Source organism: Stenella coeruleoalba, assembly GCF_951394435.1.
Source record: "Stenella coeruleoalba genome assembly, chromosome: 18".
NCBI lineage: Eukaryota > Metazoa > Chordata > Mammalia > Artiodactyla > Delphinidae > Stenella > Stenella coeruleoalba.
In genome coordinates this window covers 21,545,309-21,560,763 of record NC_137164.1, presented here as the reverse complement: position 1 = coordinate 21,560,763, position 15,455 = coordinate 21,545,309, and the positions used below count along the sequence as shown (strand labels likewise).

The 15,455-nt window shown below is 36.8% G+C and overlaps 1 protein-coding gene across 3 annotated transcripts in view; it reads right to left on the bottom strand.

The window, feature by feature from the left end:
• NUFIP1 (nuclear FMR1 interacting protein 1) overlaps window positions 1-15,455 on the bottom strand; it is a 70,798-nt gene that overhangs the window by 24,643 nt on the left and 30,700 nt on the right. For 2 of the 3 annotated variants that reach the window (XM_079903466.1, XM_079903467.1), the window contains exons 8-9: window positions 10,068-10,184; window positions 3,795-4,027 (exon numbers count right to left, since the gene is read on the bottom strand). In XM_079903466.1, the coding sequence (XP_079759592.1) occupies window positions 3,795-4,027; window positions 10,068-10,184 (350 nt within the window). Of the gene's footprint in view, window positions 1-1,474; window positions 2,458-3,794; window positions 4,028-10,067; window positions 10,185-15,455 lie in introns of those variants that run through there. The other variant, XM_079903465.1, reaches the window with a different exon arrangement.

The window sequence follows — 15,455 nt, the reverse complement described above, 5'->3', positions numbered from 1 at the left end:
ACGTGAATGGATTAAACTTCCCAGAGACTCTTAGACTGAACTTCCCTAAAGCTGTTTTGACTACATTAATTGGGGAAAATAGGAGCCAATGCAGAAAGTATTAAGGACAAAAGAGAATATCTCAGTTATAAAAGGCACAGCTCACCAACAGTCACATAATGCTTTCACATCTCAGAAATCAATTCATTAAATGGACAGTAAGAATGTAGAAGGTCTGACAATTAACCAGTTAAATCCAAAAAAGAGCAGGCAAGTCACCCCTCCCCCCCCATAACTCATAGAATATTTACAGATATTGACTATGCATTCCATAAAGTAGAAACCATACAGGTTACACTCTATCTGCTTGGAAATTTTAAACACATTAAGTAATTCCTGGTTTAAATATAAAGGCAACTGAATCTGAAATTACCCACTAGAAATAAACAACAGTCACCACAGCTTAAGACTGTCAGACACAGCCAACGCAGTACTCAGAGGAGCATTTTCAGTTTTAAGTACATCCATTAGAAAACAAGAAAGATTGAAAATAAAACATTGCACAATATACCTTAAAGCAGTGATTGTCAGCACCCCTGGAGACAGAGTGGTTCTCTAAAAGTAGCCTAGGAGTCTGTGAATTCCTTTATATATTTAAAAGCCTATGGAATTTGCATGCTAACCTGTGATAAAACTGCAGACCAGTCAAAATTTGAATATTAAGTCAGTTTGTAACATTGGTTACTTCATCCATCCTGATGAGATGAATTGGGTTAAGAGTCACATCTCTGAATAATGCAAGGCCTCATTCATTTTTCTATCTTTAATCCATTGAAGTAGTATAAGAACTGAATTAATTAATGAACTGGACAGATAATTTTCCAAAATATGGGGCTCACTGGAGGAATAGAGTAAAGCAGAATAAAAAGGTCTGTATGGTGGTTACCAGGTTGGGAAACACTGACTTCAGTATGAATCTGAATCTCAGGTCTCTGATGTCACGGTGTTTCGTGCCTGGTGTTCCAGGATTTGGGATGGCATCTTACAGATGCAGAGGAACAAGAGGGCAGAGACCTGCTTACCAGCTTTCTTGCCTTATTTCTTGAATGCAAGATTCATGGATTTCAATAATAACAATGTCAGATAAAATTAATTTGCCAACTACAACAAGAGACTAATTTATAAAAATCCAGTTCCTTTGGCTGTACATCAAAAGAGTAGAGCTCTAGCACTAGCTAGCACAAATGACTAGAACATAAGACCAGAACCTCTGGTATTATAGGAGATAAAAAGATCTTAGCAGCTATTTATTTAAAACATTTTTAGGGCTTCCCTGGTGGCACAGTGATTGAGAGTCCGCCTGCCGATGCAGGGGACACGGGTTCGTGCCCCGGTCCAGGAGGATCCCACATGCCATGGAGCGGCTGGGCCCGTGAGCCATGGCCACGCCTGCACGTCCGGAGCCTGGGCTCCGCAACGGGAGAGGCCACAACAGTGAGAGAGGCCCGCGTACCGCAAAAAATAAAATAAAATAAAATAAAACATTTTTAGAAGGTTCAATTACTATCTTAACAGGACAAATTTTAATTATTTAAAACTCAGGTACCATGATTTCACAAACTACTGTTTATGCTATAAGAAACTAATTGAACCTCATCAAGTACTATACTTTACATACTTTTTCAAAGGAAAAATTTTTTAAAAGGTCCAATTCTGAACCATACCAAAAAGCAGCACTTCAACTGAATTGAAACACACATAGAGGCCAGATCTGTAATGTTTCAAATGATCAATATTTGTGCTACTTAAATGCCAATAGGTGAATTTCAACATGTCCTTTGAAATAAACAGTGAAAATTAAAATTGCAAGACCTTCTCATTGTATTAATTTGCTCTTTTTGTTTATTTCTAAAACATCCCCCTTTGCTGAAGTTAAAGAATGACTCTTCCTCTCCCATATTAAAAACAAAATGACTGTATTTCTCTCCCCTATCTATAGCTCTGCTCAGCTGAATTAAAATTTAAAAAAATTTTTTTCTTTACCCCTAAACCAGTACCTTCAATTCTTAACTGGCCCAAGGGCAGACTTCCTTACATGACAGCAATAAACACAAATAAAAAGTAGAATTCTGCCAGCAAATATTATGTATGATCCCAACAATACAGACACAGTCTTAAAAATCAGTTATGTATTTATTTGTATAGAATCAAAGGAAAGACTTGAAAATCCTACATAATAGCCCATGAGGCTTACAATTTAATTACTAATCCAGTTTAAAAAAAAGAAAAGGTTTTCCTCCACAAACTTGAAGATGTTGCTATTTTACATGCTTCAGATATGTGTACTAAAACACCAAACACCTATTCATCTTTAGTTTTTGCAGAAGCAGTATTAAGTCCAAAAAAGTCTTTTTTAATGATGTACCGAACACACTGCAAAATCACATTTCTTTCATGTCGAATGTCTGGAGCTAAAAGCTAAAAAATGATAAATAAAAAGATTAGCTGGTAAATAAAATATATCCAAGAAACACCATCTAAAATAGCATGTGTGCCTTCTCTATATAAAGAACACAGAACAATAAAGATGTGTATTATATTTACTAATTATTTTCCTAAAACGCAATGCAAGAATATTTCCTTTTAACCAAAACTATCTAGCTTAAGCACAAATGTTCACATTTGAGATCCTCTCTAGGACTATCAAGCAAAGGACAGGAAAAATAGGTTTAAAAGTCTACAATTCTTTAAATCTAAAAATCATGTCAAACAGGATCCTCCTAAACCCAAATCTATAAACAGTACAGAAAGTGGTAAGGAGATATGGTAAATATAGTAATAATGAAACTAGCAGTAAAAAATCCTAACACTGCTGGTCTTTCAGAACTTCCCATTTTTGTGTTTACTGTAATTAAAAGAAAGCTGAAAATCCCTGGTATCTAGAATACATAACCAAGGAATTATATGTGATTCGCCAAAAAGATTTAATGTAACTACTCATTTTACTTCTGATGTCATTAATGTAGTTCAGAAACACCCACACAGGACCTTTCAGTAGAAAGATGATTTAATATACCACTTATAAGGTAAACATTAAAAAAATGCAATTTACTTTATATAGCACCAAAATTTACAAAACAGAGTACATTTCAGATCAATTTTTATTAAGAAGCAACTGTGTCTACATGTATTACAACATGTCATAGAGTGTAGTCACAGAACACTTCAGCTACAGCAGAAGCATATATCTGACCAGGCAAAATCAGACTTTGCACAGAATGCCAATAGATAGTTTTACAATTCCACTGAAAATTTCAGAGTATTTCTATCACTCTTAGAAATGAAAGTCTTGGATCTTTGAACAGCTTCGTGTCCATCACTTAGAATCAAAAGAGGCATTGCTTCTTACAATTTGAAGAAAGATCATAAATTTTTGAGCACATCATGCTGAGAATAAAGCCAATAATGCACAGAATAAACATAAAACCCTTTCTCTCCCTTCAGCCTGCACTGTATTTAGCTGTGCTCTCAATAGGAAAACTTTATAAAGGTCAGTACACTTCAATACCTATTTCTTTACCAACCACTTAAACCTAGATTCCTTTATTTTAAGCAGTTTTGAAAATTGTAATTATTCTACATTTACCAAATATCAGCTATATTTCAAATGCAGCTTCAGAATTAAGATACATAGATAACTCTCCAAGGAGCATATGTCTCTGGTAACCTTAAAATACAAACACACAAGCCCAGGAGCTCTATCTTCAAGACACAAGAAGAACACAAAGATCAGAACATAAAGAAAAATCACTTACCATTTCCAGGAGATATGGATGGTGTGTTCTTGGTTCAAATAATGTTTGATAATTGCGATAATTTTTTTTCCTCTTAGGATTTGTGTTTTTAAAACTTTTCTTTTGGCTCTCATACTTGGCTTCTGAGAAATTTCTAACAGTTGCTTTAACATCTTGACTTGGTTTCTTAGGAGTACTGCTATGAAGAACCTGGTCTTCTGCCAGAATGTCTGCTTCAGTCTTGATGGGAACTTCTAATGTGATGAAATATAAACACAAAAATAAAAAACAAATTAAAAAACAGGGAAAACTTACACAGATAACAAAAAAACACACCCCATAATATTCCCCTTCCCCAGCCATAATACTGGCTACTTATTAGTTAAAACTGAGCATGTACAATGTATTATACAAAATTTTTCAAATTGTGAGCTATGACTGCCAATAATTGAGATTACCACAAAGAACTACAGAAAACGATCCCTATGAAAGAAATGATACCAGATGGAAACTTGGATCTACACAAAGGAATGAAGAGTGCCAGAAAGTCAATATGTGGATAAATACAAAAGACCTTTTTTCTCATTTGAAAAAATTTTAAAGATAATTGACTATTTAAAGCAAAAATAATAATAACAATGTATGTAGGATTTATAACATCTATAGAATTAAAATCTAAGATAACAATAGCACAAAGGAAGGGAAGAGGAAAATCTAAGTATATTGCTATAAAATTCTTAAATTACAGGAATACTTCACTTTACTGTGCTTCGATTTAATGTTGTTCACAGATAGAGCGTTCTGTACAAATTGAAGGTTTGTGGCAACATTGAGCAAGTCTATCAGCACCATTTTTTCAACATCAATTGCTCACTTCATGTCTCTGTCACATTTTGGTAATTCAATATTTCAAACTTCATGTCTCTCTGTCACATTTTGGTGATTCAATATTTCAAACTTTCACTGTTATTAAATCTGTTATAGTCATCTGTAATCAGTGATTTTTGATGTTACTATTGTAATTGTTTTGGGTCACCACAAACCATGCCCATATAAGACAATAAACTTAATTCATAAATATGTATGTTCTGACTGCTTTACCTACCTGCCATTCTCTCATTTCTCTCCTTCTCCGCAGGCCTCCCTATTCCCTGAGACACAATACTGAAATTATGCCAGTTAATAACTGTGCTACAATGGCCTCTGAGTGTTCAAGTGAAAGGAAGTGTCTCACGTTTTTCACTTTTTTTTTTTTTTTTTTTTACGTTTTTCACTTTTAAGTCAAAAGCTGAGACAGGCCAGAAGCTAGGCCTCTTGTACCAGTTAGCCAAGTTGTGAAAGCAAAGGAAAAGTTTTTGAAGGAAATTAAAAGTGCTACTCCAGTGAACACACAAATGATAAGGAAGGGAAACAGCCTTACTGCTGATATGCAGAAAGCTGTAGTGGTCTGGACAGAAGATCAAACCAGCCACAACATTCCCTTAAGGCAAAAGCCTATAATCCAGAGCAAGGCCCTAACTCTCTTCAATTCTATGAAGGCCGAGAGAAGTGAGGAAGCTGCAGAAGAAAGGTCTGAAACTAACAGAGATTTAAAAGAAGCCGTCATCATGACATGAAAGTGCGAGGTGAAGCAGCAAGTGCTGATGTAAAGCTGCAGCAAATTATCCAGAAGACCTAGCTAAGACAATTAACAAAGGCGACTACACTAAACAACAGAGTTTCTATGTAGACGAAACAGCCTTGTATTGGAAGAAGATGCCATCTAGAATTTTCATAGCTAGAGAGGAGAAGACAATGCTTGCCTTTAAAGCTTCAAAGGACAAACTGACTCTCTTGTAAGGGCTAATGCAGCTGGTGACTTAAAGTTGAAGCCAATGCTCCTTTACCATTCTGAATATCCTAGGGTCCTTAAGAATTACACTAAATCTACTCTGCCTGTGCTCTATAAATGCAACAACGAAGCCTGCATGACACAGCACATGTTTATGACATCGTTTACTGACTATATCAAGCCTATTGATGAGACCTACTGCTCAGAAAAAGATTCCTTTCAAAATATGACTGCTCACTCCTGGTCACCTAGGAGCTCTGATGGAGACGTACCAGGAGATTCATGTTGTTTTCATGCCTGCTAACACAACACACAGTCTTGTCAAGTTCACATAAACATGTTTTGGGGTATATATGTGTTGGGGTATAAAACGAATCTCAATAAATTGAAAAACTGAAAGCATATAGAATATGTTCTCTGACCATAACAGAAGTAAATAAAATCAATAACAGAAAACTATAGTTAAAAACCCTCCAAAAAATTGGAGCTGAACAACAGACTTCTAAATAACCAGAGTTAAAGGACATATCACAAGAGAAATTTAAAAATATTTTGATATAAATAAAAATGAAAACAAAATGTGTCAAATTTGTGGGATGCAGCTAAAGCAATGCATGGAGGCAAATGTATAGCTCTGAATGCTTACATTAGAAATGAAAAAAATTTAAAATCACTTATCTCAGTTTCTACTGTGACAAGGTAGAAAGTGAGGAGGAAAGAAAGAATGAAAGTGTGAAAATCAATTAGAAATAGACAACAGAAAAAAATCAACAAAGCCAGAAGGCAGTTCCTTGAAAAGATTTATAAAATTAATAAACACCTAGCAAGATGATCTGATCAAGAAAAAAGGGGGAAAAAACCCAATTAATAGTATAAGGAATCAAAGAAGGAACATCACTATAAATCCTACATATATCACAAGAAAATATCACAAACAACTTTATGCCAATAAACTTGACAATTGGTCAAACTGAAACAAATTCTTTTGAAAAATATAAATTACCAAAATTGGCTCAAGGAAAAAGTAGAAAATCTGAATAGTGCTATACCTATTAAGGAAATTTGATTAATTTAGAATCTTCCCCCAGAGAAAATGCCAGGTACAGATGGCTTCACTACTGAATCCTACAAACAAGAAAAAATTGCAGCAATTCTACACAAATCCTTAAAAGAGGAGGAGGAAACAGATCCCAACTCATCCCAAATCCAGACAAAGCCTATAAGAGAAGAAAAACACAGACTAATATTCCTCAAGAACACGGATGCAAAAATCCTTAATAAAATATTGGCAAGTCAAATCCAGTAATGTATTAAACAGGTAATACACCAATTCCGAGTAGACTTTATCCCAGGAATACAGGGTTAGTTTGACATTTGAAAATCAATTGGTGTATTTCACCACATTGAGAAAAAAAACAACCACCACCATATAATCAGTTGAAAATTCACAAGTATTAAGATAGGAATTCCCTCCTCTCAGCCCCAAATGGTTTTTCTATATTTTTGATTACCATGAATTATAGGCTAATGTGATATAAAGAGTTCTATCCTAGACGTTGGGAACTGAGTTCAATTGCCTGGACAAGAGTGTAACAGGCTAATCATATGCCTCAAAACCCTCAACATTCAAGCATTACATAGGACTGAATGTGGAAATTACATTTGAAAGGAAGTACAGGGTAAGTGTTAGAAGCACAGACTCTGTTACAAACTGTTAGGTTCAAATTCTAGATCCAAGACTTCCTAGCTGTGTGACCTTGGAGCAGCTACTTATCTCTGCCTAAATTTCCTCATAAGTAATGGCACCTACTTCATGAGGTTTATTTAATTACTGCAATAATTAAATGAGTAAAGCACATTAAACAGTGCCCGAAACAGAGTAAGCACTATATAAGAATTTGCCCTGATAGTGATTTTAATGTGCCTTCAAACTAATGGGGAAAAGAGGAAAAGAAGAGAAATATAACCATAAAACAATGGAGCTAAGAATTCACAAGTGCTTTGCAGAGTTCAAAACTATGGGAATAATAATTAAAGGCAAAAAAGAAAAACTAGGGCACTATTTTCTCTTATGTCCCTCAATCATAGCCAAACCTGTTCGAAGAAACATAACAATTTTGGGGAGTTGCAAAACTGTGCTTAACTTCTCATATGGCGCAAACAAAAACAAAAAACTAACATGCAAGACCCAGGATAGATAAAACGTTTGGAAATACTGCTCACTGAAATTTTCTTTCTTATCTATATCTTAACGATTCTGAAAGCCCCAGAACCAAGTATATAGCCTCTTCTTTTGCTCAGTCTTTCTGGAAGGACCCTTTCCTTGTTTAAAATTCATTCTGGAAAAGCACTATTCATGTTTAAGATCCTCTACACACTTCTATGTTAATTCCTAAGTTAAGACAGGTCTTAAATATGAAAATACGGTCGTTAAAATCTGTGAGAATCAGACTGCTTATCTCCATTTAGAACTCACTTAAATAAGAAGCCTTCTAGACACTGTTTCATGGTTCAGAGAAGGCTCACTTTATTTCCTTGGTTTATTTACTCTGAAGTCCCTCTATGTCAATATCCTATCCTATCCTATAGCCCAGAATTAACACTGAAAGCTAGAAATTTGCTAGTGACCTGGATGGCTTAATAAAGCTGAATTCAAATTACATAAAATAATTCTTAAGGCTTAGGAATGTGAAGCAAGGACATTTTCCTTAAGGCAGGACATTTTAAACAATTAGTCAAAACGAATTCATACAAAATCAAATATATCTTTTAACAGACAACATCTTCTGTTATGTACTAGAAAAGAAAAGCTATGCATTACTGTGCAGGAAGATAGCAAATGCCACACAAAGAAAGACTGTGATGGAAGGCAATATAGTTGGCTTCTTTAGACATTTAAGTCCCTAAACCTAAGCTTTACATCAGCTTTGCCATATACTAGCTTTGCAAACCTACCCTCTCGAAGCTTAAGGGTCTATAAAATGGAGGGTTGAAACCTCAAAGACCCCTTCCAGTTTCCTTTCTTCCTTCTAATTTAAAAAATAGTGGCAGCCTCAAAATGAAGACATGAGTACAAAATGTTTTATCTTAGGAATGAGAGAAGAAAGCATTAGAACAGCTTGTTTTTATGGGATTCAGTAATCTGGTAATAGCTTTCTTTGCTATCACCTGTCATAAATACAAATGATAAGCAGGAAATGTAATACGTGTTTAAAGAATAACTTCATCTTCATATCAGTATAATGGAAACAAGAGTAAAGAAATAAATACTGTTTTTCTTAAGATTAAAAAAAAAATAAGAAGAGGCAACCATCTGCTAAGGAATATTCTGATAAAGCCAAAGTAGTTTATATTTCAAAATTCAACTAGCTTTTAGCCAGCTACCATAGTAAAAGGAAAAAAGGGAAAAAAAATTCCTGTTATAGATAGATCTAAACCTTAACTTTCGTATTAAAGCCCAACTCTTCCTTCAACATCTCAACTACACAAACATTGATTTTCTCTAGCCTAGCCAACATTAAAAGTCCTGCCATCTTCATCCAATTACATTCAAACCTTCCCTTCATCCTACATATTCACTTTTAAGACCCTCTATTCTTGAGTACAGCCCCTACTGTGATTACATATCTGAGACACACACTCATGAATTCTCTCATGGTTGGTTGGTGAAGCCTAGATAAAACGACCATGCAGAGCCAGGTACACAGGCACAGTAGGACACATGCTTATTCACTAAACAAATGCTGGATTACTGATACGAACCTTGGGTTAAGAACTGCCATACTGCCAAGCCTACCTGCAGCTCTTTTAGGTGGCCCTAAAAGAGACGCTAGTGATTGAGCTGGTTTATTATCATCTTTAAAGGTTAAGACATGTATCCTGAACAAGGTTAACTTCTCAGAAAGACTATCTAAAGGATTCCGTGTCTCTCAACCTTTAAAGTACATACACGGGCGAATGCAACGCAAGTATAGGGTTACTGTGTTCTCCAAATGAGATAATTTAGGTAAATGAGCTCTATAAAGAGCAATGCCCCATATACATGTAAGGAATGTTATTATCCTCTTTGTCACAAAGGACCTCGCTCCACCTACTAAAGGTGCAAAACATGTTAAGACAAGGGTTCTTGAGAGTAGAGAGAAGTAATTAACCTTCTTCACTATATCTTTTAGAATATTCTTTGATTTCACTAGTGGATATTATCTCTTCCCCTTCCTATTCTTTTATTATTGTTTGCCCTTTTCTCCTAGAGGAGCAATACATTTCCCCATTTCTCCCACTTCATTTCATCCCATGTTAACTTCTGAATCAAACGAAGAAGGAACTTGAGGATCAAAGAATGTGCATGACACACCTTGTCCTCAGATACATACATATGAAAGGATGCTACTGATGCGTAGTGTACATCAAAGGCAAAAAGCAACGAAACAAACCTAACTGTAACAACTGAGCCCATAACTTACCTTCTGGCTCACTCTCCGACCCCGAGAGGCTGCCATAGCTGCTCATTAGGGAGCACAGGGCTGGTGTCACTTCCTTAGGTATGACAGCATTTTGTGGTTTCTCCTCTTTATCGGACTCTGGAATAGAAAGACCTAAGAGTAAAACTGTATACCAAAAATATCTACAACCATAAGAAAGAAAGCTGACAGCCCCCCACTCCCTCATGTGTTAGTGAAAAGAAAGTAATTTCTGATCATTTCCTCAATCTTCCCAAAAATGAAATCCAGGAGACTCGAAAAATTTCCCCTTGGTTTAAATCTTTATGGTCAGATAAGCTATCTACCCCAAAGAGAAAACAGAGGGGCAAATGGAAGCCATACACGACTCAGTTTCTTACCATGCTTCACAGGTTATGGAACTTGGGCCTTCTCTAAATTAACCAGACAGTCTTTGTTATTATTTTATTTTATTTAGGCTATTAATTAATTTTATTAAGGTAGCAGGAAGGCCATAAACTTATTTGACTTCACTGGATTAGGATCACAGACTATGAAAATTAGATTTAGAATAAGTAAAATATAAAATATCCACTCTTTTTGTTGTTTTTACGACGGGGTTAGAGGGCACATATAACATTTCAACCATTCTGTAGCTGAAGGCACAAAGAGTTCCGCTGAACTGAATCCGCCCAAAATTTTTATTATTTAGAACTTCTAAGAACTTAAGTAAACAAGCCAACTATGAGAATTACCAAGTACTAAGAGCCTGCCAAAGGTAAAGTGTTTGATCAGAGCCCAGTAAGCCTAGCTATAGCCCCCGGACACCACCTATTACATTTATTTTTGGCAGCTCTCAAAATGTATTACATCTATTCTAAACAAGTCAGTAATGCCTGACTGAAGAATGAAGACAGTAAGTAACCTGTCTGTGTAGTGAACCAACTCAACCCACAACCAATATGAAATGTTTCAAGACAGTACTTAACGTTTACCAAGTCAGTCTAAGGGAAACCAAAACATGCCAGTAGGAAACAGGAGGAAACTTTTATGTGAGTATGGAATTACCACCTTCTGGTGGATGAAGTTAAATCCTCTCTCCTCCCCCAATCCACACTGCCCAGCAGCAGCCCCTCCAAACACTGCTCCTTGTCGATTTTTAACTAACTTATTACCTTTTCTCCTGAATTAATAAAGGGAAAGGAAAATATGCAGTTATATATATATATATAAATAAGTTACTAGTGGATAAAACAGAATCTGCAACAATATTAGTACAGACACTGGTCATCTCATTGTTTGAATGATGATGTACCAAAGTGTAGTATTTCCTTCTAAGACCCAAAGAGAGGCACCAAAAAGTACAATACAGTTGACTATATAATGCTCTTTAAAAGCATGAGCTCATTTAATCCTTATGAAGTATCACCTTCACTATTTTTTTTTTTTGGTTGCATTGGGTCTTTGTTGCTGCACGTGAGCTTTCTTTAGTTGTGGCGAGCTGGGGCTACTCTTTGTTGCAGTGCGTGGGCTTCTCATCACGGTGGCTTCTCTTGTTGCAGAGCACGGGCTCTCGGAGCGTGAGCTTCAGTAGTTGTGGCTTGTAGGCTCCAGAGCGTAGGCTCAGTAGTTGTGGCGCACGGGCTTAGTTGCTCCACGGCATGTGGGATCTTCCCGGACCAGGGCTCGAACCCGTGTCCCCTGCATTGGCAGGCATATTTTTAACCAGTACGCCACCAGGGAAGCCCTGCCTTCATTATTAATTACAGGTGATGAAACCAAAATTCAGAGAATCTGAACTGGATGATCCTTTAGGTAACAAATCTATAGAACACATGGGTCAAATTTAAATTCTAGCTATCTGATTCCAAATCCCACTTCTTAACTAGTGGGCTAGAATATCTCCTACAGATATATAAAGTCCTCTTCTTAAAATTAAGTCATCCTACCAAAATGTCTCTCTGGTCTAGAATGTTAATAAATGTCTTCCAGCTATATCCCATTTCTCTGTTCCCTTTCAGAGCAAAACCCCAAATAACTATTTGTATAATTCACCAGGGAACACCTGGGCCTGAAATTTCCTACAGCTATCTGACACGTTCCAGAATCTACTCCAATCTGCCTTTCAGGCCCACCACACCAGTGAACCTTTTTCTTCCAAGTTCACTGGATTCCTCTGTGTTGCCAAAGAGGAATACTTGTTGGTGCTCATCTTATTTAACTTAGTGATGACATCTGACAGTCCAAGTGACCCTTGAACAACACGGGCTTGAAGTTCATGGGTCCACTTATGCACAGATATCTTTCGATAGTAAATACTATTGAAACTGATCTGCAGTTGGTTGAATCCATGGATTGGGAACTGTGGATACAGAAGAACTGCATTACATGGAAGGCAGACTACAGGTTACACTTGAATTTTCGACCACGTGGAGGGCTGGTGCCCCTAACCTCCCAAATTGTTCAAGGGCCAACTGTAGTCATGTTTTACTTTTAAAAACATTTCCTTCACTTGCCTTCCAGAACCCTTTCACTTGGCTCTCCTTTCCCAGTCTCCCTACTAAATTCTCTTCATTGACCAACTTCAAAATTCTTGAATGTCCCTGGGTCCAATACTCAGCAACCTTTTCTCTTTATGCCTCCTCCTCCTCTTATGATCTCATTTTATCTCAAAGTACTATCTAGATCCTGGTAAATCACAAATGTATACCTCCAGCCTTCAATTATCCCCTAAACTCCAGAATAACCTAACTGCTATTCAACATCTCTGCTTGGGTATCAAACAGGCACCTCAAATGTTAACACGTCCAAAAACAAGCGCTTGATTTCTCCTCCAAACATGCCTGCCAGTAGTCTCCATCTCAATAAACGCCAGCTCTTCTTCATGGTTACGCCAAAACCTAGCAATCACCCTTGACTCTTCTCCTTTTCACATACCATATCCAATCTAGCCACAAATACGGTCAGCTCTATTTTGAAGATATATCCAGAATCGTACTCCTCCTCATTACTTCACTTCTATAACCCCAGTCCCAGTCAACATTTCTTACCTGGACAGTTCTAGCAGCCTCCTAAAAGGACACCCTGATATGACCCGCCCACCTCTGCAGTCCATTCTCCACCTTAACACATCACATCACCTCTCTGCTCAACCTCGGAGTAAAGTCCCAAGTCCTTTGCTGCCTACAAGACCCTACTTGATCTGATCCTTCACCACTTTCTTCCTGGCTTACTCCACTCCAATCTTGCTGTTCCCTGAATACACAAGCATGCTCTCACCATGGGGTGTTCGCACTTGGTGCTTTCTCTGCTTGGAAAACTCTCCCCTCAGGTCTCAGCCCCTAATTTTACTCAGATTTCTTAATGTCGCCTTTTCATACAGATGCCATTGCTGATTATATAAAAGAGCACACCCCTTTCTCCAACTGCCATTCTCCATCCTTTTCCTTAGCTTTACTCATCGTTATGAAAGATATCAACCCCTATTTACTGCAGCTGCCCCAAGCAGAACATAAGGTACAGGAGAGAAGGGGTTTGGCTTTGTTCAGTACTGTATCCTCAGAGCCTAGAACAGTACATAAGTGCTCAAGAAATATTTGAAGAACAAACTCTTGCATGAATGAGTTAAGGACAAGTTCAAAAAGGCTAACTGGTACAGAATGACAGAGCTATGCCGAAGTGGTACCACAAAAGAAACCTGATTTTGTCTGGATTCAGAGCTTATTCTTTTTTCTTTTCAATAAAATGATTCCATTTTTCTTAAAAAATCACATACATGTGTATAAGAAAAATACTGATGGATATAAAACAAAACGTGAGCAGTGGCTGTCTGTAAGTTAAGAAAGTAGGTTGTTTTTTATTTTATGCTTTTCAGTTTTTTCCTCACATTTTCTGCATTTGTAATCAGAAATGAATAGAAGAAGAAAACATAGGAAAATAAAACCTGGAAGAAAGTGTTTCCTCACTATTCAATTCAAGAAGTGGACCACACAGCTTTAACTGGCCTACATATCACCCCTTTCCTGCCTCCCTTTTTTTCTAAACTTTATATTTTGAAACAATTTTAGATTTACACAAGTGTTGCAAAGATAGTACCAAGAATTTCCATATACCCTTCACCTAGCTTCCCCTAATATTAACATCTTACAAACCACAGTACATTTACCATAGCTAAAAAATTAACATTGGAATGGTACTACTACCTAAACTACAGACTGTAATGTAATTTCACCAGTTTTTCCACTAATGTCCTTTTTCTGTTCTAGGATTCAATCCACCATATCACATCACATTCAATCACCATGACACCTTGATCTGTGTCTTCTCCAAACCTGTGACAATTTCTCAGTATTTCCTTGCCTTTCATGAACTTGACTGTTTTAAAGACTACCGGTCAGTTATTGCAGAATACCCCTCAGCTGGGTCTGTCTGATGTTTTCTAATGATTAGACTGAGGTTGTGGATTTCAGGTAGTGACCTTCTCATCATATATCAGGGAGTACATCTCAACCTATTACTGGTGATATTAACCATGATCACTCGGTAGTCTCCACCACGTTACTATTCTGCTCTTTCATTATTCTATTCCTAAAAACAAGTCACTAGGTCCAGCCCACATTCAAGGGGAGGGAAATTAATCTCCACCTCTCGAAGCAAAGAATTTCAGACATACATTAAAACCACAACATGAGTGGTTGGTGTACTCATTACGAGGAGTGTCACAAAGCTCACTACACTTAACTGCCTTCCCAAGGGAAAGAGCTAGGAGTTCATACAAATGAACACCTCTTTTCCTATTTCGTCCCCCTCAGTTATGTTTTGGGGACCCACCACATGTAATGACACTTTTGGCACTATCAAAACATCCTCTATGGTGACTCTTCATCTCAAAAACAGAAGGCTGTTCACACAGACGCTCAGATCTACTTGGCAGTTCTAATGTAGGCATTTCTAGCAGCCATCTTAGAATGACTATACCATAGGCAGAGCTGATAAAATAATACTCAAGAAACTTCACTCACATTTTAATAAAAGCAGCCAAAACATCTCTCTAAACTAAAAATACCAGTATATTTGCAGCAACATGGATGGACCTAGAGATTGTCATACTGAGTGAAGTAAGTCAGACAGAGAAAGACAAATATCATATGGTATCGCTTATATGTGGAATTTTTAAAGAGTACAAATGAGCTTATTTACAAAACAGAAATAGAGTTTCAGATGTAGAAAACAAACTTATGGTTACAGGGGGGTAAAGGGGGGAGGGATAAATTGGGAGATTGGGATTGACATATATACACTATTATATATAAAATAGATAACTAATAGGACCTACTGTATAGCACAGGGAAGTCTACTCAATACTCTGTAATGACCTACATGGGAAAAGAATCTAAAAAAGAGTGGATGTAT